The following is a 24,794-nucleotide window of genomic DNA, read 5'->3' as shown; positions in this document are numbered from 1 at the left end:
AATTACGGCCAGTAATATCCTTCCTTCACAAGAGCTCGTATCTTGTCTCGCCCAAGGTGTCCACTGAGGCCACCTCCATGTAGCTCTTGGATTATTTATTTCTTTAGCGAACTGTTCGGGATGCACAGTCAATTTCTCTTGAAAAGGAACCCGTCTTGAATATGTAAGTCGTCAGGGTGACCTTTTTGCCATCTAACCCATGTGTTTTTGAAGTCGTCGTCATCAGCATATATGTCTTTGAGGCGCTCGAACTCGACAACCTCATTGCTCATAGTGACTAACAACGTTGCACGGCAACTCAGCGCATCAGCTACTTTGTTCTGTTGCCCTGACTTGTGTTTTAATAATAACGTGAATTCCTGCAAAAATGAGATCCATCTAGCATGCACACGGTTAATGTTAGCTTCACTATTAATGAATTTGAGAGCTTGATGATCCGTGAAAAGTATAAATTCCCTTTGAATCAAATAATGTCGCCAATGTCGCAGTGCTTGGACCACCGCGTATAACTCGATCTCATATGTAGACCGCTTCTTGCGTGTATCGCTAAGTTTCTCACTGTAGAGGCTACCGGCCTACCTTCTTGAGACAAAACTCTCCCAATTTCGACATATGAGGCATCACATTCGACTTCAAACAGTTTGTCGAAGTTAGGAAGTACAAGAACTGGGGTCGTGGATAATTTACGCTTGATTTCGGCAAAGCTCCTGTCGACTTCGTCAGTCCACTGAAACTGCCCTTTATTCATGCAATCTGTGATTGATGACACAATGGTACTGAAATTTTTCACAAACTGACGATAAAATGTCACCAGTATATGAAAACTTCGCACTTCGTAAATATTTGTGGGAACCAGTTATTCTCTGATTGCCTTCACCTTTTCCTCATCCACCCGAATACATGTGGATGTTACGACAAAACTCAGAAATAATAGGCTATCAGTCATGAAGCTGCACTTTTTTAAATTGAGATACAGTTTATTTTTAGTGAGCACTTGAAGGACCTTCTTGAGGTATTTCATATGGGTGGTTTCGTCTTAACTGTATATCAAAATATCATTGAAATAAACCACAACGAACCGCCCAATGAAAGGTTTCAGAACTTGGTTCATCAATCTCATAAATATGCTAGGCGCATTCGAAAGATCGAAGGGCATGATTATCCATTCGTACAATCATTCCTTGGTCTTAAAGATCGTTTGCCACTCATTACCCGATCGTATTCGAATTTGATGGTATCTGTTCCTTAGGTCCAATTTAGAGAATATTTTTAAGTCCTCTAACATGTCCAACATATCATCTAACTGTGGTATAGGAAACCTGTATTTTATGGTGATTTTGTTGATGGTCCGGCTGTTGACACACATGCGCCAACTCCCATCTTTCTTTGGAGTTAATAAAACTTGTACGGCACATGGGCTCATGCTTTCTCGAATAAGACCCTTACGGATCAGCTTCTTTACTTGTCCCTGCAGAATCTCGCACTCATTCGGACTCATTCGATAATAAAGATGATTAGGTAAACTGGACCTAAGGACAAAGTCGATATGGTGTTGGATATCCCGCATGGGGGTAACCAATCGAGGAGGTCATCGGGCCAGATTTCTTTGAATTCATGTAGCAAGGGCCTTAGTCTTTCAAGGATGATGATAGGCTGGAGTTCTTTGTCTTTTACAATTAATGCATAAGCATGTCTTGTTTCTTTAGATTCTTCTACGAAATCCCGTATGGTTAAGAGAAAACGGCCCTCTACTTTAGAAGTTTCAGGTGGTCCCTTTGGATCTATAGGGGCCAATATAGTCTTCCGGCCATCCTTGACGAAAATATATATGTTATCTCGCCCTTTTTGAGTGGTATCATGATTAGATTGTCAGGGTCGACTGAGTAGTATGTGACATACTTCCATGTCAACCATATCGCATACTCTTCATCCTTATAATGTTTGCCAATTGAAAAGGATATGGTGCACCGTTCAGTTACCTTTGTTTCGCTGACCTTCTTGATCCAATCGATTGTATATGGAGAGGGATGACGCTCCGTTTTCAATTGCAATTTTTTCACCATGACCTTGGAGACGATGTTCTCGCTGCTTTCAATGTCAATGATCACGTCACAAGCCTTTCGATTCACCATACACCTATTGTGGAAGATGTTATGCCGCTGTAGATGCACCTCTTTTCTTGGCGCATATAATAGTCGCCTCATGACGAGCGACTCGTCGTGATCTTGCTGAACCCAACCTGAATCATCTGCCTCGTCCTTGGTGGTATGCTCATGTTCTTCAATATTTGGATCTTCATAAGCGTTATTAGCACTGCTATCATTGATGGCGAGGTTTGCCACTTTTCGCTGGGGACAAGTATTTGATAGATGGCTCGGTTGGCCACAACAATAGCAGTTGTCAGGCCTTGGCCGAGCATAGGGGTTCGGGATTCTACTTGGACCAACAACAGTCGATACGCCCCTTTGGGGTCTGGCTTGCCCGCTTCCCTGATCTCGGTTCTCAAACGTACGAGGTTGAGTGTGTGCTCCTATGAGCTACTTCCTCTTGGGCTGTGAAGCTCCCTGGGGCGGACCTGCCACAGGGATCCTTACAGTAGGATAGGTCCAGGTGTTAGGACATTCAAGTTATGCTTCTACCCAAGTAGCTAACTTGATCGCATCATTCATCGTCTAAGCGGACCACATCTGGACCCGATCCTGAATAGCCATACGCAATCCACCGTTAAATCGGGCGACTTACTGCGATTCAATCTCGACCAAATCGTTACGCGTTGCCAGGCGGTAAAATTCTTCTGCGTATTCTCTCACCGACCGATTACCTGCTGACAATTTTAGTATTATTGGAATAATATCTTATCATAATCGCTAGAGAAGAATCGGGCACGTAGTAGCTACTTCATCCGCTGTCATGTGCGGATTGGTGCTTTCATCTGCCTGGTTCGTGCGAGTTGCAGTTGTTCCCACCAAGCTGAAGCTCCGCCTTTCAACTTGTAGGCCACGAGCTTAACCTTCTTTGCTTCAGGGATGTCCATATAGTCGAAAAATTGCTCAACTTCAGAAAGCCAATCGAGAAAATTCTCAATGTGTAGTTGGCCATTGAAGTTAGGAATATCAACTTGCATCTTGAATTCTCAATCTGTCCGATCTACTCGATCGCCTTGTCTAGGGTGTTGGAAGATTATGTTGTCGATCTTCTCCTAACTGGATCTCCCTTCTTAAGGAATGACCCTTGAATGCATTACTGGTACTATCCTGCGATCAGGGCGATTACGAGTTTCAGTAATTGGCGGTGGAGGATTACCACCACGAACACGGAGTTGCCCCAGGTTTTTCACCAAAAGATCTGCTATACGGTAATGGAAGCCTGCAGCCCTTGCATGGCTTGCCGATTCTCTCGCTACACTGCTTCGAAAGCTACCGCCGTTAAAGGTAAATTCCCTGGAGCATTGCCCATGGGATTGTTGCCCGACCCGTCGTTAGAAGTCATCGATCCGAGGAGAAATCTGGCTTTGATACTAAACTTACGCAGGGGAGGACATGAGGTTGAGCACTGTCTTCCTCAAGAGGATAACTATTCTAAATCCACGGAATTTCTCTGGACTCCTCACAGAGACTTCTCGAATCCACGAGGGAAGAAAGCAAGAAATAGAAATAAATTCGAAATTGATTAATGAATGCCTAAAAACGAGTTCACAACCCTTTAAATAGGGGTACCAAGCAAGGGGAAAGAAATCAGAATCAAACTATAACTAAAACTCCTAGAATTTGCGACTTACTATAAATAGTAAACTTACTATTTATAAATGGTCGTGATGTCTACTAGTGCGCAAGGTTTTCGGCCAAAAAATAGTAATGTACTATTTGGCTTCACCAAACCGTTCTCTTAATTATTCTAAGCTCTTTTCACGTTGGACACAACTCCTAAAGCCCGACAGATGAAGAGTTATAATCAAACTAAAACTTACTATTTATAGTAAAAACGAAATTAAAACAAGGAAACGACTGTCGATTCAGGGATATTTTGCAAATCCAGCTTGCGCAACCCGGCGTAGCAGGGTTGGTTGGCTAAAGTAGCTCGTTATACCCCAAAATCAGATATTTTACGTCAGATAACTCATTCCGGATTGTGAGATACGCCCGATCTAAGGTCCAATGGTCCAGATCACTTCTGTCATCGACCGAGCCTTTTCTGATCCATCTTGGCCATGAAACTGTCCGCAACCCGCTCTATATCATAAGCCCACACATGTGCTAGAGTAACATAGAGGAATTGGAATGCATTGAAATTTTTCAAAGGAACATATGATCTTTAATGTCCTAAATTAGTGTGGGGAAGGGAAGCCCAATGCATTGTGATGCGCCCATTTAATAAACAAAATCACAGTAATGTATGCATTGTAATAAGCTCATCTAGCAAAAATGAGGAAATTTTGAGCTTTAGATAGGCCACAAATGTAAGGATCACAAACAAGCAATTTATCAATGTTTATTAACCACCCATTTAGATGGTCAACCTTTGGACCATTTGGATCATTCAATTGTGAGTATCATCCGTATGCCATATATATGGCGGATGTATGTCTAGTGCCACCTTTGTTTACTCGTGTGACTTTCAAGAAGCCCACAAGTCATTTCACTCCTTTACTTTCAAAGCTTTCATTTGAGAGATGATTTCATCTACAAGCTTATTTGATCAAGATTCTTATTTTTTCATTCGAATGACCACTCAGCGGTCTACCTAGTAGATAGCTTCCAATTTATTAAGTGAATGCTAAATCCATCCCTTCCCAATATGCTGGCCCCACCATAAGAATCATCGGTGAAAAAATCAGCCACATCTACCCATTAGGTGGGCCATATGATACATGATTGCTAGCTATAAGGTGGCCCACTTGATGAGCAGATGGGGCTGATTTTTTTCCCACGGTGATACTCATGATGAGGCCAACCAATTTCATGTGTTAAAAAAAAAAAAAAAATACTAGAAAAAACAAAAGAGAGACGTCATGTAAGAAAAGAGAAATTGACCACTGTGAATGCCACCGTCAAGCATTGTATTCAATTTCCTCTGAGAAAGTTCTGATACTCTAGCAGAGTGTGATGGTTCATGCACATGAACTTATAATTATTACGCCCGGACCGGCCAAGCTTTGGGACCTACTGTAGATGGGCCATCCAACAAAATTTACCTCAGACTAATAAACAGAAGAAGCTGATTGGTAGGCATCTAATGAACGACTAAAATTTAACGTGGTCAAAGCATCTAATCATCGTCTAGATCATCTAATCGATTTGATTTTGGGGTAACGACCTATGGTGGGTTTCATGCATGCCAAAGTTACCGTTTCTAGGTGCACGTGTATATACTATCAAATCAGCCAGAGTATCAAGGAAATCCCCAGAGGGAAATGCATGTGAAGTTCCGAACTGGACTGGGAGACGTTTAGGGCCCGTTTGGCCCGGCGGATTGGAAGGGATTGGATGGTATTGGAAGTTAAATCCCGGATTGACCGGGGTGCCAAACAGACTGGGTGACCTAATTCCAGGATATAGTAATCCCATGGATTTTAAGACAATCCATTGACAACACCATCATTACCTTTAAATCCCATCCAATCCACCCTAATCCATTCAAATTTGCCTAGGACGTGTTTGGTTTGAGGGATTGGAAAGGATGGGAAGGTTTAATCCAAGGATTGGCCAGGCGTGCCAAACAGACTCTGTATAGCAATCCCATAGATCTTAAGACAATCCACTGACAACACCATCATTACCTTGAAATCCATGCCATCCACCCTAATACCATTCAATCCCTTCCAATCCACCCGGCCAAACGGGCCCCACCATGATGCATGTGACGGTGACGGTGTCGGATCTTGGACGCGGTTTGCTAGTGACGGTGCCACTGCCCGAGTGGGTAGTTGTCAGTGCTCTGTGGGCCCCACCATGATGCATGTGTTTTTTTCAAGCCGTTCATTGATTTTTCTAGATCATTTAGAGCTTGGTACCAAAAGTGAGGGAGATCTAAATTTCAAGTGAACCAAAAACAATAATGATTGAATGTCCACCATTAGATACCTTTTAGGACCCAGTATATTTTTTATTTGAAATCCAACCTGTTGATTGGGTCATGCAGACCTGGATGATGCGAAAAGACAAATATCAGTTTGATCCAAAACTTTTGTAGCCTCGAAGAATTTTATAATGGTGGGCATTTAATCAACACTGTTTCCTGTGATGTTGTCAGCTTGAGATTTGGATCTACTAATTTTTAGGCTCAGATAATAAAGTGATCTGAAAAAAATGAATGGACGGTGTGGATGAAATAAGTACATCATGGTGGGACCCACAGAACACAGACCATAGCCATTGGCTAATGGCAGTGTCACTCGCCAATCCGCGTCCAGGTCTTTTCACGGGGAGCGGATTCGGTCAGGTTGGGTTATTATCAGGTTCCATTAGTCGTGAAAATTGGGCAAAATTGATATATATATATATATATATATATATATATATATATATATATATATATATATATATTGTGTATCCACTCCGTCCATCCTTTTTTCATATCATTTCAGGCTAATTCCCAAAAAATGAAGTACATACAATTCTTAGATCGATCACATCACAGGAAAATATCTAGGAGTGAACGCCGTCACTTGAATTTAGGGGCCTATATAAATCGCAAAAAAGGCTGGTTTTAGTGCAGATCTGATCTTTTGAGACTGAGGTCCTTTCAAGTGAGGAATCTGATGGACGCATTAGATTCCATGAACGCATCACTGGGCCCCACATCTGGCCGCTACAATAGACGGCGCAGTTTAGGTGAGATCCCGGCCTCACCCAAGACGGTGCAGCCCTTACTATAAGTCCCACCTTTATCTATCTATTCTATATCCACTCCATCCATCCCTTTTATCACATTAGTTTAGATCATGATCTAAAAAATGAAGCTGATCCTATTATCAGGTGGACCATACTCCACGAAACGGTGATAATTAAACAATCTACCATTAAAAATTCTTAGAGCTCTCCTGAAAGTTTAATTAGTGTTTATTTTCCATCCAATAAGTTGATAAAGTCACGTAAACCTGGACTAAGGGATAAAACAAATATCAACTTGATCCAAAACCTTTCTGGCCCATTAATGATTAAAAAAAAAACTCTGTTTCCTATGGTATGGTCCTCCTGAGATTTGGATCTGCTTAATTTTTTCGATAATACACTAAAATGATCATTAAAAAAGTATGGACGGCGTGGATATATAATATATACATTAAGGTGAGACCCAAGGTAAGGGCCGCACTGTCTTGGTTAAGCCGTGGTCTCACCTAATCGGCTCCCCACCCCAAGATTGAAAGCAGAGTCACTTGCTCTGTTCCCAGCTGGAAATTTCAGGACACGATCGTTCCACAAATAAAAGCCATCATCATCACCATCGTTCCAGCTAATTTTCACTATCAGAGTTCTTTTTTGTAAGTTCTAACCCCTTTTCTTTTATTCGATTTCTTCTTTCTGTATCTTTTTTTTCTTTTTAATGCTCGTTTGGCTGCACCAAATATCATAAAATTTGATGAATTTTGCACTGAATCAGACTGGTTAATCATGAAATATCATGATATTTGGTGCAACAAACGCACTTTTGAGTATTGAGTTTTGTCTAATACGTCCGTGCATCTCTGTTCAACAGAAATTGAGTTGCTTCTGAAAGCCTTGAAAGAGAGACTTCAAATGGGTACTCTTCCTTTCTTCCTCTTCTTTATTTTTTTATTTTTTTATTTTTTTAAGCAGATATGATTTGATTTTGAATAGTAATCCATCTTTGATGTTTCGATGGAAAGCTAACAAGTGTTGGATACTATGATGGGTAGCATCATAAAATTCCGACAGATCCAACCATCAGATGGACCACACCACTGAGAACAATGAAAAGTCACATAAAAACCATCCAAATCCTAAAGGGTTCTCGCCACACCTGGTGCTTGGATTGACATGATTTTAGGGTGTCCTGTCATCATGGTGGGCCGCAGCTTTGGGATGGCTTGGATGCTGTACACATACCATGTGGACCCCATCACTTGATCCCTGATCAGTGCTTTTGGACGGCTGTACAAGATCTCTATGGTGGGGCCACCTAATGATTGAACTCACCTGTATGTATGTTTGTATGTGTGTGAACATCATTTTAGGGCACAGATTTTGGATGGGTCAGATGTCATGCATGTACCATGTGGCCCCACAACAGCCCCGGCGGATGTTCCACTGCAGTGGGACAGTTAAAAATTTCAATCGATTGATCTGGACTGTCCATTAGGCTGCAGCCAAGATCATTGGATCCACCTATGTGATCATGTTGCCCGTGATTTTAATAACCACATCTGTTATGCAATCCAAACCATCTTACATCCAAATGTTGGAAATGGCTAAAAAAAAATAAAAATAAGGCTGAATATTTCATCATTGATCAGTCATATTTAGTTGACGTATCGGACTGTCCAATTCGGAGCACTATAACTTATATTACCTATAGTGCTCTAAGATCATTTGGTGCATTTCTCAATAAATTCTTATATTACTTATAGTGCTCTAAGATCATTTGGTTCATTTCTCAATAAATTCTACTCCTAAAACTAATAAAACTAGCTGATTCAATTCCAAAGTTGACCAAGTTGACCAGCTTGATAAAATTTCTATGTAGGTCTCAGTGCTTCATGACCTAGTAATGATTTCTACTGGTTTTTTTGGGTTTATATTTTATTATTTGTCTGTCTAATCATTCAATCAAGATTTGTATCCTTAAGGGCCTTTTAAGATTAACAATTACTCCAATAAATGCATGTAAAAGCGTCATTATTATGAAATAGAGCCGTTTGCGAAAAATAAATTTTTTTAATGTAAACCACTGTCAAATTTTGCTAATACCATATCAAACGAATTTGGCGAAATCCCCAAATACTCAGCGCTTCAGGGGTCATTCAACCAGCTCAAGGAAGTACTCCTACATACAATATAAAGACAGATAATCTCCTACTGCGCGCACTTATCCCCCTCTAGTTCTCCTTCCTCCATCTTCTCCATACACTTTCTTCTCCCTCGTTGATGTCCTTGTAACTCACGACAGTCGTCCATACTCCACACCTCTTCATCCATATACTCAAACATCTCCATCTACTACAACTCTCTTCATCTACACCAAACCTCTCCATCTCTCCCATCAGAGGCTTCCTCTGCCCCCTAAGAATTATGCTACAACATCTTCATACGAGGGCTGTTATATATATAAGTCCTACATGCTTGTCTACTGCAAGATAAATATGTGAGTGGCTTATGTACTTAATAGAGGTTGGCATGTAACATATGGCTGAAGATATGTTAACATCTGAAGCAGTACTTAATTCTTCATGTAATGGGCAGACATTCTAAATCCAGAAGCGCATCCATTTATAATGGCCAAAATGTGAGATATTTTTGCATGGATGACGGAATAACCCCAAAGAAGTTGCTACATTTTTACTCTTTATGTGCAATTTACATTTGAATTATTCACATACACTCTAATCAATGCATTCTTAGGTGATAATTGATTGGTAATTCACATTATGCCATCCTGCTTAGACTGCAGGATTAAATGATATGGAATTGCATTAGATGGAATTAACACCATTATTGTACAATGATTACATGTTTGGAAATACCATCATATTTTCCCCGTCCAAACCTATGTTTGGGATCAAATTGTATTAAGTGAAGCTTGTGTTTAGTATATCATGGAATTGTAATCAATGGGCCACATTTTACAACTGAGGCTAGTAACCTGTACATATATGCAACTTGAATGTTACGTATAATGGGCATATGGTTGGACATCATGGATATATAAAACATAGGCATCAATTGGCCCACAGATGTATAGTGGATTTCAAAATACAGACATTCTATAGTATTTACTATTGGCTCTGATGATAAAGTACCAGGATTAATCCTTCCTTCCCAATGTTTCCAAGCGTCATATGAAATTTACATGAACCAAATGCAATTCCATACCACGTAATGCCATGCACCACATAGGCCCACTCATCCAAAAATCCGAAAAGTAGATTAAAACTTACATGATAAAAGTAGGCTGCCAGAAAGTTCAGATTAGTCGTGTATGTGTGTGACTCACTTTATGGGTGTGCTTACCATGACTTCGTAGATTTGTCGTGTGATGTAAAGCGGGTCGTGGACACTTTCATGTCCGAGATGGACCAGAGAAGGCCCGATCAGAGGCAGAAGTCATCAAGACCGTCAGAACCTTAAGACAGGCATATCTCGCAAACCGAAATGATTTACTCGACATACCATATATGATTTTGGGGTAAGGCGATGCCGAATTTGCGAGATTCCATCATATCGACGGCGAAATTCCATGTTTAGTTCCGTTTTTACTATAAATGATAAGTTTTAGTTTGATTATAACTCTTCATCCGTTGGGATTTAGGAGTTGTATACAACATGAAAAGTTCTTAGAATAATTAGGAGAATAACGTGGTTAAGGCACATAGGACACTTACTATAAAAAGTAAAATTACTATTTATAGTTACGAATATTAGGGAGTTTTAGTTATAGTTTGCTTCTGATTTCTCTCCCATTGCTTGGTATCCCTATTTAAAGGGTTGTGAACTCATTTATTTGATTGATTAATTAAATTCAAATTTTATAGAATTTATTTTCTATTTTGCTTGATTTCCTTCTCATGGATTCGAGAAATCTCTGTGAGGAGTCCAGAGAAGTTCCGTAGATTCGGAACAACTATCCTCTTTAGGAAGATGGTGCTCGACCTCACGTCCTTCCTGCGTCAATTAGTATCAAAGCAAGCATTCCCCTCGGGCCAATGGCAAATAACAAAGGTATGAACAAAAATCCCATGGACGGTGATGTAGGGGTTCGTTATCTTTCAAAAATAATGAAAGTTTTCCGCCGGGAGAGGCAGTTGACCATGCAAGGGTTGCAAGCAACCCTCAACCGTATTGCGGATGCACTAATTCCGCCCCGAGCTTAAAGTGATGCTCAACTGCCCATGGTCGCTGTACGACATAACCCCGATTTCTGCAAAGCACCATCAGATGATGGTAAATCGCATGCCACCACCTTGATTGTGAGGAAGCCATTATACATGCCAAAGGTAGAAATAGAATTACAGTGAGACAACATCTTTCGAACGAGGTGCACTGTAAACCAAAAAGTCTGTAATGTGATCATCGATATCAGGAGAATCTCGTGTTGAAAATAATGGTGGAAAAGCTGCAACTGAAAACATAAAAGCATCCATCTCCGTATAAGATTGAATGGATTAAGGAGGTCAACAAAATAAAAGTAACTGAACAATGCATTGTCTCATTTTTAATTGGTAAAAATTATAAGGATCAAATACTTTGTGACGTAATCGACATGGAAGTTTGTCATATATTACTTGGTTGACCATGGCAAAACAATATTGATGCTATTGCTACGCATAGAGGTCAGGATAACGTATTTAAATTTACTAAAGATGGTAGAAAGATTAGCTTTCTCCCTATGGGAATAGAGAAGCAACCCAAGACTTCTAAAGTTGAGGAACAGTCTCTGACAACTGAACAGACTTTCGTTAAACAATCTAAGGAAATAGAAGATATATATCCATTAGTTGAAAAGAAAGAATATATGGAGCATATGAACATCTCAGGGAATTTAAACTCAGTGTTGCAAGAGTTTAAAGAAATTGTACTCGATGAACTCCCTAATAAATTGCCTCCTATATGAAATATACAAAATCACATTGATCATGTCACAGGGATCAGTCTGCCTAATTGCCCACATTATTAAAAGGAATGTGAAATCTTGAAGGTAGAAGTGAAGAAACTGATCTATACTAGCTAAGTTAAGGGGAGCATGAGTACACGTGTTGTGTCAACTCAAGAGCCTAATGAAAAGTACAAGAAAATGTCTAATAAACATCGGCATCAAAAGTTATCTCAGAATCATGTACCAAGTCCCTTGAATAACTCAAGGACAAGTTTTTTCTAAGATGAGGGGTCTGATGTAGAAAGTGTTACAGATACATTCCTAGCATGGTTGGACCAAAAGAAGGTGGACTGTAAATTGAACATAACTTTTTATCCGGGTATTGTTACGGCATACCAGATGGAGTATCATGAATCAAAGTAGTACGAGAACTCGAGGATGAGTTTTTTTGAAGTGGAGGGGACTAATGTAGAGCGGTTCACAAGCACTTTCATGTCCAAGATGGACTAAAGAATGCCCGATCAAATGCAAAAGTCATCAAGACCGTCAGAACCTTTAAATAGGCATATCTCGCAAACCGGAATGATTTACTCGACGTACCACATATGATTTTGGGGTAGGACGAGCTACTTTAGCCAACTAACCCGGCTTTGCCGGGTTACCCACACCGAATTTGCGAGATTCCATCATATCGATGTTGAGGGTTAAATATTGCATATCAGACCCCAGTTATTGCCTGGATTTATGAACATGATACTGTTTAATGCCCTATTTTAATCGTGTTTGTGTTGCAAGGTGTATTTACAAGCTTGAACTGAAAAAGGGTGCTAAATGCATGAATTGACACTCCAAAATCACCAAGGCAAGGGATGGACCCAAGGGGACCAAGATCAACGGATTTACACGTCAGAGACCTGAGAAAATCGAGAAACTGAAGTTCAAATGTTCCGAAATTGGTCTAGAATGCAAGATCACATGGTTCCAACCATCCATTCGGCTCGAAACTTCATACATGGCCTGAATGCCATAAATTAACCGTACACGTAGAATTTCATCCATTGGATCCATGTGGAATTGGTCCAACAGTCAGATCAGCACATTAATCATCAATATGGGGCCCACCTGATCTCTGGATACGCTTCAGTTTTGGACTCAACGTCTTAAATTAAATGAGGAAGGGGATGGACGGAGCAGATTTCTCGAATACATCACCTGGGACCCACACATGCGATGCATGTGCATAGCACACACACTAGCCGCGCCGCACCGGACGGTCAGCCCAGTCAAAGCCGGGTTAACCCCACTCTTACCAGGACTCAAACAGCGTCCGACGCTGTTTTCACCTGGTGATCGCTGTGGGCCTCACTCATCATCCAGTTCGATGATCGGACCCGTCCACTTGTCTTAGGAGATGGCCAAGACCAGCGTCTAGGTGTCTTTTTGCCACTATGCAAGCATTTTCACGATCCCAGCCGTTCAACGCAAGATGAACGGTGTAACGCCAAGTCTTATGGGCCACAACGAAATCAAACCGGTCTTGCCCTTCCCCAACAGTTTTTCGAGATAATTCCAATGAATGGAGTGGATTTTTCAGAATACACTAATCACAGGCCCACCGATCACCTCAGCGCAACTACGCAGGCTCTGTTTCGCAAATAGAGAGCCTGCGGACGAGTTTCATGGGCCACCACCGTACACTAAAGGTCCGATCCGAACCGTCCATGGGAATCTCACCGATCCTCTTATCCTCTCCTAGGTGTCAGTTTGACCCCATGCAAGGTATCGTAAGATCCTAGCCGTTAAACGCAGGATGGACGGCGAAATAAAGGATCCTGTGGACCACATCAAAAGAAGGCCAAAAATACACCTTCCCGACTTAAATTCTGAGATAAATTCAATGGACGGATCGGATCTCTCCTATAACATCAATCATGGGCCCCACTGACGCCGAAAATCCAAAATTCCGCACTTCTTACGCACTATGCGCGACCGGACGCTGTCTGGTTTTGACGATCGTTTTGTGAACGAGATCACGGTCGGATCCATGATCCAGACCGTCCACACGTTGCAACAGGTGGCCAAGACCATGACCATGCAGTCAGAACCAAAGATGGGACGTCCACTGTCCAGAAATTCAAGCCAAACACAAGTTGATTTGCGTTGTTTTTCCGCATGCGCACGGTGATGCGTAAAGGCTACGAAACCGACTTCAGCAGCACCGACATCTCGCTGGTTGTCTATAAAAGAAAAGAAGAAATGAGAGAGAGGGTATTCAATTCCAATAGGCATTCAAGGAGCTTGGCTGGGACGTGAAGCAAGAAGAGAGACAGGGCAGAGACGTGTTCTACTTTTCTCTTCTTCTTTTCTTTTCTTTTTGAGATTTAGCCTAATCATGTTTATGTGTGGCTAAACCTCTTAGCTAGGGCTAAGAGGTGAAGCTTGTAGTCTGATGGGAGAGACTTTGCTTGTGCCTCTTGTTTAGACTGACTGATGTTGATTTTAGTTCAATTAAAAGGAATACTTTCAGTTTTTTTTATGGTTTGTTGTGACTGAAATTACAATAGATCTGTGATGGCTTTGAGTATTTCTTCCTCATTTTGATGTTTATGACGTCAGGAAGCCCTATTGTTCACCATCGTCTCATGGGCATGGTCGGATGACGGTACCTTTCCTAACCTTCATGCATTGTTGATTAGTTGGTAATTAGTTTAATTCTGTTGTTTGCTTTGTCTCCTGGGCATGGTTTGGTGATGGAATCCATTCTAATTCATATACCTTTCATCTCGTGAAAACTAGAACAAGTAAGTTCAGTTTAATTTCCATGATTCTTGATGCAGGCATAAGATCTTCCTGATCTCTACAAGTGGATCCTCTGAATCCCTAGTTTCCTTCCTCTGAATTCCTTAAGTTTTAGATTAATATTTCACTACTATTCCTCAAAAATCATTCGATTTAGATTTCATCTTAATCTAGTTCTCGTTCTACTTAGTTTCAGATAATGTACAGGTATCAGTCCCTTGGGATTTGACCTCGGTCTCACCGAGTTTATTACTATATCACAACCCTATACTTGGAGAGTGAACAATCGACGACAGAATTCCATGTTTAGTTCCATTTTTATATAAATAGTAAGTTTTAGTTTGATTATAACTCTTCATCCATTGGGATTTAGGAGTTGTGTCCAACATGAAAAGTGCTTAGAATAATTAGAGGAATAACGTGGTTAAGCCGCATAGGACACTTACTATAAAAAGTAAATTTACTATTTATAGTATGTTGCGAATTTTAGGGAGGTTTAGTTATAGTTTGTTTCTGATTTCTCTCTCATTGCTTGGTATCCCTATTTAAAGGGTTGTGAATTCGTTTATTTGATTGATCAATTAATTTCAAAATTTATAGAATTTATTTTCTATTTTGCTTGCTTTCCTTCTCATGGATTCGAGAAGTTGATGAGGGTCGAATATTACATATCAGACCCCAATTATTACCTGATTTTACGTATATGATAATGCTCAACGGAGTATTTTAATTATATTTTTGTTGCAGGATGAAATCAAGAGCGTTGATGGAAAAAGAGTACTACAAGCATGAATTTGACACTCCGAAGTCACCAGAGCAAGGGACGCACTCAAGAGAACTAAGACTGAAGAATTTACATGCCAGGGATCCAAGGAAATCAAGTCATTCACATTAAAGAGGCCCGAAATTGGTGCAGAATGCAATATCATATAGTTCCCGCCATCCAATTGGCTCGAAACTCCATATATGGCCTGGAGGCCATAAATAAACTGTACATATTAAATTTCAACCATTGGATATCTCGAGAAGTGGGCCAACAGACAGATCAGCCCATTAATCTTCAATTTTAGGCCCACCTACAATCTGGATATACTTCAAAATTGACCCAGATGGTTTGAATAAGGTGAGAAACAGGATGGATGGATTGGATTTCTCTAAAGAATCACAGTGGACCCCATATGTATAACATGTGTACATAGTGCACATGTGCACTGCCCGTGCACCGAACTAACCTAATTCGGTCAGCGCTGCTGACCCGACTTCCTTTTTCAAAAACGGCAGTTGCCGTTTCTGGTGCAGTGTAACGGACGCTATGGGCCCCACCGGTAGCACGTACGTCTGATCCAAGCCGTTCATCGTGTAGAAGGGTTCAAGAGCTACAAAACCATGTTTACAGTTTGTGCCCATACGTGCACACATGTGAGATACAGAGGCCATAAGTGGATTGTCCTGTGACGTTCAAAATTGATTTTATTGTAATTTCTTCTATGGGTCGCGTCAATGGATGTTCAAAACCATCCATATCTGACCGAAATTTCGTCGTGCATCCAATGGACTGGATGGATTTCCCCGAAAATGCTTATGTGGGGCTCACCGAGCATCACAGCGCTGGACGTACGAAGGCTTACGCACGTCCGCAAAATGCCGACTTCCGGGCGGTTGTGGCCCACCATCTTTGATCAGATGGAAGATCTGATCCGTCCATCATATAGACCAGCCAAAAACGTCGCAGGAGACGTTGATTTTACGGAAAAAATGCAAAGAATGAGGGACTTATACAGGTACAGAAGTTTGCTGCGAAAAGGGCTTTCGTTGCGCATACGACAGCTTTTCAAACCCGATTTTCTCCATTCCAGCCACTCCAACAGCTATAAGAAAAGATGCAAAACGTAGACAAGAAGAGAGGAGAGCCAGGGAACAGATCCAGAGAAGAGAAAGAGAAGAAAAGAGAAGAAGAGAGAGAGGGATGTTTTCCTTGTATCAATTTTATTTTTCTTTCTTTTTATTTGAATTCATAGATTGCTAATCTTCTAGCTAGGGCTGAGATGAAGCTCCTAATTTGAATAACCCTTGTTATGTGTTGATTTCATGTTGATTTAATTGATTTGTTTCTTTCTCTGGTGTACTTGACTGGAATTTCCGTACTTCTCCATGCTATGAGTTTAACCAAAATCTAGTTATGGATATTGTTTGGAATATTATTCTAAGCGCTTGTGTCTGACCATGAACAGGTTCCTATAGAGGAAGAAACGGGAATCTACATCTCTCCATGCCTGACCATGGATGGAAAGATGTAATCCATATGCTTTAAGGAATTATACATTCTGTGTGCCCGACCAAGGACATAGAGTGCGCTTTATTTATTTTTGATATCAATCTGAATTAGGGAGAATCAACGGGTAAAACAAGGTTTATGATAATTAGAGGTAAATTCGAAAGTCCTAGTCTTCTCCTTGATTGAATTTTTCTCATTATTCTCGGTTATTTTTCCATTGATTTTTGTTTAGTTTATTTAATTACTATCCCAAATATTTGTTGGATTAGTTAAGAAGAGTCTTTAGATTTGAATTGTGACAATCAGTCCTCGTGGAAACAATCTCGTAATACGTACCATATCTACATCTGATTTGTATACTTGCGAGTTTAAAATCATTTAAATCAGGTTAGTTTAAATAAAACATCAGAAGTCTCTGTGAGGAGTCCAGAGAAGTTTTGTGAATTCGGAACAACTATCCTCTTGAGGAAGATGGTGATCGACTTTACGTCCTTCCCTGTGTCCAGTGTTCGAGTTGTCAGTATCGCTACAAGTTTCGCTGGCAGGAGATAAAGATATAATATTGTTATCATCAATAATATCGTTGATAATTGGAAATGTAGGAAAAAAGGAGGAAACATAGAGAAAATGGTGGACTTTTTCAGTGAAACTTCAGGACATACCTAAATACACATTTACATCTTCGGGAATTAAAAAAAAAAATTACAAAAAGAATGCATCAAATAATAAGTTTTCATTTAATGGGGGCCAAAAGGCATGTGTTATCATAAGAAATCACTCAAATAGTAACCAAAATGAGTTTATATAATATAAGTATAGCTAAAATATAATAATTAAAACAGGTAAAGGTAAATGAATTAAAAAAGTTTCTGAATAGCTTTGAGACAATGCTGCTTTTCACTTCCCTCATCCGGATAGCTTGGATCATACAATTGTTGTTGTTATACAACCAACATCAAATCGGCCACTGCCAAGAAAAAGGAAAAAAAAAAAAAAAAAAAACTAATCCAAAACTTTTGTGGCCCCACGAATGTTTCAATGGTGGAGGTTTAATTTGCATTATTTCTGGTCATGCGATCCACTTGAGTTCTGGATATGTCTCATTTTTTGGCCCATGTCCTAACATGATCTAGAAAAATAGATGGGTGGAGTGGGTTTCTCACAAATATCATGGTGGGCCCACCTACCATCCGTGGCAAGCCCTTCTTTGAAGGCTTTGTAGGAGTGGATTGCAAATTGAGCAACTCTTAACGTACTAAGTAAACTCCATGGGGTCCACCATGATTTATGTATTTTATCCACTCCGTCCATCCATTTTACCAAACAATTTTAGGGTCTTATTCCAAAAATGAAGCATATCGAAAGCTCAAGTGGACCACACCATAGGAAACAATGTGAATCGAATGTCTACCGATGAAACATTCTTGATGGCCATAAAAGTTTTAAATGAAGTTGATATTTGTATTTTCCATTCATCTATATCTTTATGATCTTATGAATAGGTTGGATAACAAATAAACATCACTGTGGGCCCTAAAAAGGTTTCAACGTTGAAAATCATCATTCTCACGATTTCCTGTGATATGGTCCAATTGAGCTTTGGATATGCTTCAATTTTTGGCTCAACCCCTAAAATGAGCCTGAAAAATGGATGAACAACGTGGATAAAGCACATACATTCACGGTGGGCCCAACATAGTTTACATAGTACATTAAAACTGTACGAGTAACCCAGTACCGATGGGATTTCTTCACCATCCATTATTGGGTGGGACCCTAGCCATGGGGCTACATCAATAATATAAGATGTATATCTACACTGTCCATTCATTATGGCAGATTATTTTAGGGCATGGGCCACAAAATCAGTCAAATCCAATTATGAGGTGGACCACACCATAGACAATAGTGGTCATTGAATGACCACCATTAAAAACTTCATGGGGCCCAAAAGTTTTGATCATCAGCCTGATATTTGTGTTTTCCCTTAATTTAGGTCTATGTGAACCTAATGAAGTGGTTGGGTGGCAAATAAAAAGTAGAATGGGCCTTAAAAAAATTTTAATGGCAAGCGTTCAATCGCATTGTTTCTTGTGGTGTGGTCCACCTAAAATGTAGATCTAACTCATTTTTTAGCCTATTCCATAAAATGAGTGTCCAAAATAGATGGATAGAGCAGATAAAATATGTTACATCATAGTGGGGCCCACAATACCGTATGTAGTTACGACTCACAACTCGCAGCAACATAAGCATCATCCGCATCCCCGAAAAATAGGGACGCATATTAGATACTAACAGGTTGAGTAGCAAGCGGGCTACTGAAGTGACGTCACCAGCTTCTGTGGGCCTCACTATGATGTATGTGTTGTATCCACACCGTCCATCCATTTTGAGATATCATTTTAGGGCATGAACCAAAGAATGAGGCAGATAAAAAGTTGTAGTGGACCCCACCACAAAAAAACAGTAGGGAAAGTGACTCCCACCGTTGAAACTATCCTAAGGCCCACCATAATGTTTATTTGAAATTCAACCTGTTCAGAAGTTCCAAAAAACAAGAAATAAGGGAAAACACAAATATCAGTTGATCTAAAACTTTTGTGGCCTTTAGAAGTTTTTAATGGTGGGCGTCACTGTTCCTACTGTTTTTTGTGTTGGGGTCTACTAGAGCTTTGGATTTAACTCATTCTTTGGATATTGTCCTAAAATGATCTCTACAATTGGATGGAAGGTGTGGATACAAAACATACATCATGGTGGGGCTCATGGAACTTGGTGATGTCACTTCAGTAGCGAGTCTAGCTTCTCAACCTGTCAGTAGCTAATCCGCGCCAGAAAAAAACGGAGTCTGATGCTGAAAGGGGAATAGGGTTTCCTGTTTTCATTTCGAACCCTGTTGAGGGTCAAATATTGCATATTAGACCCCAGTTATTACTTGGATCTACAAACATAATACCGTTTAATGGCTGATTTAATCATGTTTGTAATGCAGGGTGTGTTTAAGAGCCTGGACTGAAAAAAGGTGGTAAATGCATGGATTTGACGCTCCAGAAGCACCAAGGCAAGGAACGGACTCTAGAAGACCAAGAGCAACGGAATTATACACTAGGGGTCCGCGAAAATCGAGAAACTGAAGCTTAAGTGGCCCAAAAGACGTCCAAAATGTAAGATCACGGGGTTCTCGCCATCCGATCAGCTCAAAACTTTATACATGGCCTGAGGGTCATAAATTAACCGTACACGTAAATTTTCATCCATTGGATCGCTGTGGAAGGAGCCCAACGGACAGATCAGCCCACAATTTACTGATCTGGGACCCACCTGATCTCTGGATACTCCTCATCTTCGGTCTCAACGCCTTAAATCATGAGAAGAACAAGATGGATGGTGTGGATTTCTCATAATCATCATACAGTGTATATAGTACACTTTTTGCACTAACACTGCATGGCAACACAGGGACGTCATCCTCTCCAATTCAAATTTTCGCCAGCGCGAAAACAGAGCTCGCGGCTGGCGTTTGTGGGGCCCAGGCATTGTTCAAAAGACAGATCTGGACCGTCCATTGTGACGAGAGGTTGGGGTAGACCCTCGCCTAGGTGTCGTTTTACCACCATGCAAGCTATTGTAAGATCCTAGCCGTTAAACGTAGGATGGACGGCGGAATAAAATATCGTATGGGCCACTCCAATTTCACTCCAAAAATATCCCTTCCAAAATGTTTTTTTGAGTAGATTCCAATGTACGGAATGGATTTTCGTCCTGACATCAATCAGTGGGCCGCCATCCATCACAGCGCGGACGCGGAAGCTCTGTTCGAAAACAGAGTTCGCGGTTGATCTCTATAGGCCTCCATAGGACAGCAACGGTCTGATCTGGACCGTCCATAAGAAGCCCACGCTCCCCATCATCCTAACCTGGGTGACGAATTTTCAAGAGGCAGCAGAGATATATTTTCATCCGTTCAAACGCAAGATAGACGGCAGTGAGAGAGATATTCCGTACCACTAAAGATCCGATCCAAAACCATCCATATACGACCGGTTTTTCTAGGTGAGCTCAGTGGACGGAGTGGATTTCCTGTCCAACTTCGATCATGGTTGCATGTGCAAACAAAACTGAAAAATTATTGGTTTTCTCTGTTGCGTAAAACGTCTCCAACTACGAAACAACCGACTTGCTTGCTGCGCAAACAGCCCAGCCGACCTACATCGGGTTATAAAAGGACAGAGAAGAGAGAAAGGGAGCCATCATCTGGGACAGGAAGTGCAGCCGTGGAGGCGAATTTTGAAGCCGGTTTCTGGAGTTTTTTTTTCCTTTTTCTTTTTCTTTTTATTTCTTTCCTTTCATATTTTTTATTTGGTTCTAGCAGGATCATGCTAGGCTAGACCTCTTAGCTCGGGCTAGGAGGTGAAGCTTGTAGGAAGATGGGAGATTCTACTTTGTGCCTTTAAATTTCATAAACTGAATTTGATTTAGTGATTATTATAAAGAATATTTTTCTTAGTCTTTAATGGTCTGTTGTGACTGAAATTACAATGGGTTTGCAATGGCTCTGAATATTTCTTTCCCCTTTTATGTTTATGAAGTCAGGAAGCCCTGTTGTTCATCATTGCTCCATGGGCATGGTAGGATGACAGTACCCTTCCTGATCCTCATACATTGTTGATTGGTTGGTAATTAGTTTAATCCTGTTGTTTGCTTTGTCTCCTGGGCATGGTTAGATGATGGAATCCATCCTAACTCATATACCATTCACCTCTTGAAAACTATATCAAAGGAAGTCTAGTTCAATTCCATGATTTCTGAAGCAGGCATAATTTCTCCCTGATCTCTACAAGTGGATCCTCTGAATCCCTAGTTTCCTTCCTCTGAATTCCTTAAAGTTTTAGATAATTATTCCACAATTATTCCTTAAATTTACATTTGATTTTGATTACATCTTAGGCTAGTTCTATTTCTACCTAGTTTCAGAAAACGTACAAGTTTCAGTCCCTGTGGATTCGACCTCGGTCTTACCGAGTTTATTACTACATCACAACCCTATACTTAGGGAGTGAACAAACCCAAATCCCAATCCAAGGGTTTCCATTTCGAACCCGAATCTCCAAATCGAACCAAATTTTCCAAGAGATATTGTAGATTATTCGCTGGAATTCTCGTTGATTTTGAAAATTTTCATCTATTCGAAGAAAAAAAAAAAGGAAAAGGGGAGATTTTTTTGTACCTGCGGAAGACCAAAACACAACTGTTGCTGATCAATTGATTGGCCCACCGAATTCTTCTTCCGATCAGGCGTACCTCTTCTACAGGTATCGAAATCACCTTCTTACATTTTTATTTTTATTTTTTGCATTTACGATGCTCTTCCCAAAATTTCTAATTATGCCTTTTTATCGGCAAAATGGAGTTAGGTAGCTACAACGAATTGTCGCCCGACAATTCTGATTATCGTAAAAACTCTAAAAAATCGCCGATAATTCGCCGACAATTGGCAAAGAAATGAAAAAAGGGGTTTTCGGTGTCGCAACGCTGGCGACACCGATATTATCGTCGATATTATCAACTTTTCACCGATAACTTAAACACTGCCTGCGTCATCGTGCTACTTTGATTTTTTTAAACCCAGCATAGGTGCATCTTCTCTGATGAAAGGCCCAGATCTCTAATGGATGTGTAGTCTGCACTGATTTGAAACTTGTTCAACAAAAAGGTCTTTCTCTGTGTTATGAACAATAGAGGAGATTACCTAATTAAACATGTAAACAATAGTTCTCTTTGCATTATGAGTGGTAAAGATGTGATTACCTAATTACCCATTGAAAGTATTTTTAAGTGCATTCCTATCTTTTCGCAAAAAAAGAAAAAAAAAAACTTCCTATATAATGAGTAGGAAAATTAGAGAAGCAGTAGGCTTTAGGGTTCAATTGGGAGCTTGTAAATGAAGGTAAATGGAAAATAGAACTAGAGGCAAATGAATGGATAGTGAATAGCTTACTTAGTTGTGTTTGGATGGGAGTAAATTAAAAGCATTTTAAATTGGAGTAGGTATGGACAAAGATTTAATCATTTTAAATATTCTTTATAATTATAAATATAAAAATTTATAATTAGTAAATTCCCAGTGGAGCTAGATCTAATCTGCAAATTGACCTGGCCTAAATGAACATCTGCTTTAGTTGAGTTTTTGAATATGGTGCAACCAAACATGCCCTAACTTTTTTAATTTCTTGGCTAATTTTTAACTTTAGATTTATATGTTGCCATTGCAGATGCAGCTATGGAATTCATCTGGGAGACTGCCAAGACTATTGCCCCGAATGCATAGGCTCAATACAACTACTCTAGAAACCTCAAAGAGAATCTTAATGTACTGAAAAACAAAATGCAGGAGTTGAGTAGTCGAGAGTCCGACATAAAGAATGAATTGAAAATGGCGGAGGTAGTATGTAGTAAGAAGCGAAAAGCAGAGGTGTGTTTATGGTTGGAAAATGTGGAAAAGATTACAAGCGAAGTTACTAAAATAGAAGATGATTCTAAACAAGCAAAGAGATATTTAATCCCTTCTCATTTAGCACTGGAAAAGCGTGTCGTAAAGAAAATTGAAGAGGTGGTGAAGCTTAAGGAGAAAGGTCAATTTTCAGAAGGGTTACTTGCTGATCTATTACTTGAAAATGGAAGCATGCCGGCTACAAAACTCATGGGTAGAACAACAGTAGAAAGAAATATTTTGGAACAGATTTGGGAGTCCTTGATAAATCAAGAGGTCAGAACTATTGGTGTCTATGGTTTGGAGGGAGTCGGCAAAACAACCATCATGACCCACATCTACAATAAAATAGAGAGTTCTAGAGTATTTGACACTGCCATTTGGGTGACAGTGTCTAATGATTCTAATATTGAGAGACTACAGAATGGTATTGCACAAGCAATAGGATTGGAGCTTTCCAATAAAGAAGATGAAATGATAAGGTCAATGATGCGTAGGGAAAAGTTCGTTATCATCTTTGATGATGTGTGGAAATCGTTTCCTTTGGAGAAGGTAGGGATTCCCGAAGGCAATGCATACAAAATAGTATTGACTACTCGATTTAAAAATGTGTGCCGATCCATGCAGCAGGAAATGATTGACATGAAGGCTCTTTTGAAAGAAGAAGCATAGGAATTATTCAAGGAAAGACTTGGGGTTGATCTAGTGCTTTCTCTGGAAGTAGAATCCATTGCGAAGCTTGTTAGTGAAGAATGTGGTGGTTTGCCACATAGAATCATCACGGTAGCAAGTGAAACGAGAGAAAAGGATGATATTAGAGAATGGAGAAATGCATTAGAAGAGTTAAAATGCTCAATGAGGGAGATGGAAGGCATGGATGATAAATGACGTTAGGATGGATGTTGTTAATTGTAATCTAATTGGGAAAGAGAGCTTCTTTGTTCTTCCTGATTATATTCTTGTCTTGGTTATGGGTGGATGCGAGCTGTCAACAGCACCTTTACTTCTTTTAACCTCAATGCAAGCACTGTTTCTAAATGACCTTCTAAGTTTTAGGGGTCTGTGTGAAGGAGGTAATCAACAGTAAAGGGAATCAAAAGAAAAGTAGAACAAGAGCTAGAACAGTTTTTTTTTTTTTTTTTTTGAAGAACTTGCAAGTTAGTTTGACATGACAGCAGCAAGAAATGAATGATTCCGCTAAACTTCCATTTGGAGATGTTGATCATTTACAATTGTGTTATATATATATATATATAGCTTACATGTGTGACTCTATTGGTGATAACCATTTACTAATTTTTAGTACATAAAAATTTATTAGTGGACCCTATATGATGAACGCTTTGGATCTATAACACATAATTTCCATCATACTTATAATATAAGACTTAATGTAACATATCCTCACATGTATAGCAATACATTTGGATGAAAAGAGTAAATTTTGACATTTCATGC

At 40.0% G+C, this 24,794-nt stretch overlaps 2 protein-coding genes and 1 long non-coding RNA gene across 3 annotated transcripts in view; 2 read left to right on the top strand and 1 right to left on the bottom strand.

Moving 5' to 3' along the window:
- LOC131249273 (disease resistance protein SUMM2-like) overlaps nucleotides 1-24,538 on the top strand; it is a 107,454-nt gene extending 82,916 nt beyond the window's left edge. Inside the window, exon 4 of the mRNA XM_058249924.1 lies at nucleotides 24,426-24,538. The gene's annotated coding sequence lies outside the window, so the exon portion shown is untranslated. The remainder of the gene's footprint in view (nucleotides 1-24,425) is intronic.
- Nucleotides 7,696-9,104, bottom strand: LOC131249280 (uncharacterized). The gene is made up of 2 exons (XR_009172785.1): nucleotides 8,962-9,104; nucleotides 7,696-7,753 (listed from the first exon to the last, which is right to left on the bottom strand). It is a non-coding gene; the product is annotated as an uncharacterized LOC131249280 (long non-coding RNA).
- Nucleotides 23,232-24,008, top strand: LOC131249788 (probable disease resistance protein At1g15890). The gene has a single exon (XM_058250550.1). It carries the CDS (start codon nucleotides 23,232-23,234, stop codon nucleotides 24,006-24,008), a length of 777 nt encoding a protein of 258 aa, XP_058106533.1.
- Nucleotides 24,539-24,794: the final 256 nt, after the last annotated feature.

Source organism: Magnolia sinica, chromosome 6 (assembly GCF_029962835.1).
Source record: "Magnolia sinica isolate HGM2019 chromosome 6, MsV1, whole genome shotgun sequence".
In the NCBI taxonomy this organism is placed as follows: domain Eukaryota; kingdom Viridiplantae; phylum Streptophyta; class Magnoliopsida; order Magnoliales; family Magnoliaceae; genus Magnolia; species Magnolia sinica.
The sequence above is the reverse complement of the archived record's forward strand: the minus strand, read 5'-3'. Positions and strand labels throughout refer to the sequence as shown.

Bases quoted from the DNA above. Each gene is read 5' to 3' on its own strand.
- LOC131249788 (XM_058250550.1), top strand. From the start codon at position 23,232: ATGCAGGAGTTGAGTAGTCGAGAGTCCGACATAAAGAATGAATTGAAA.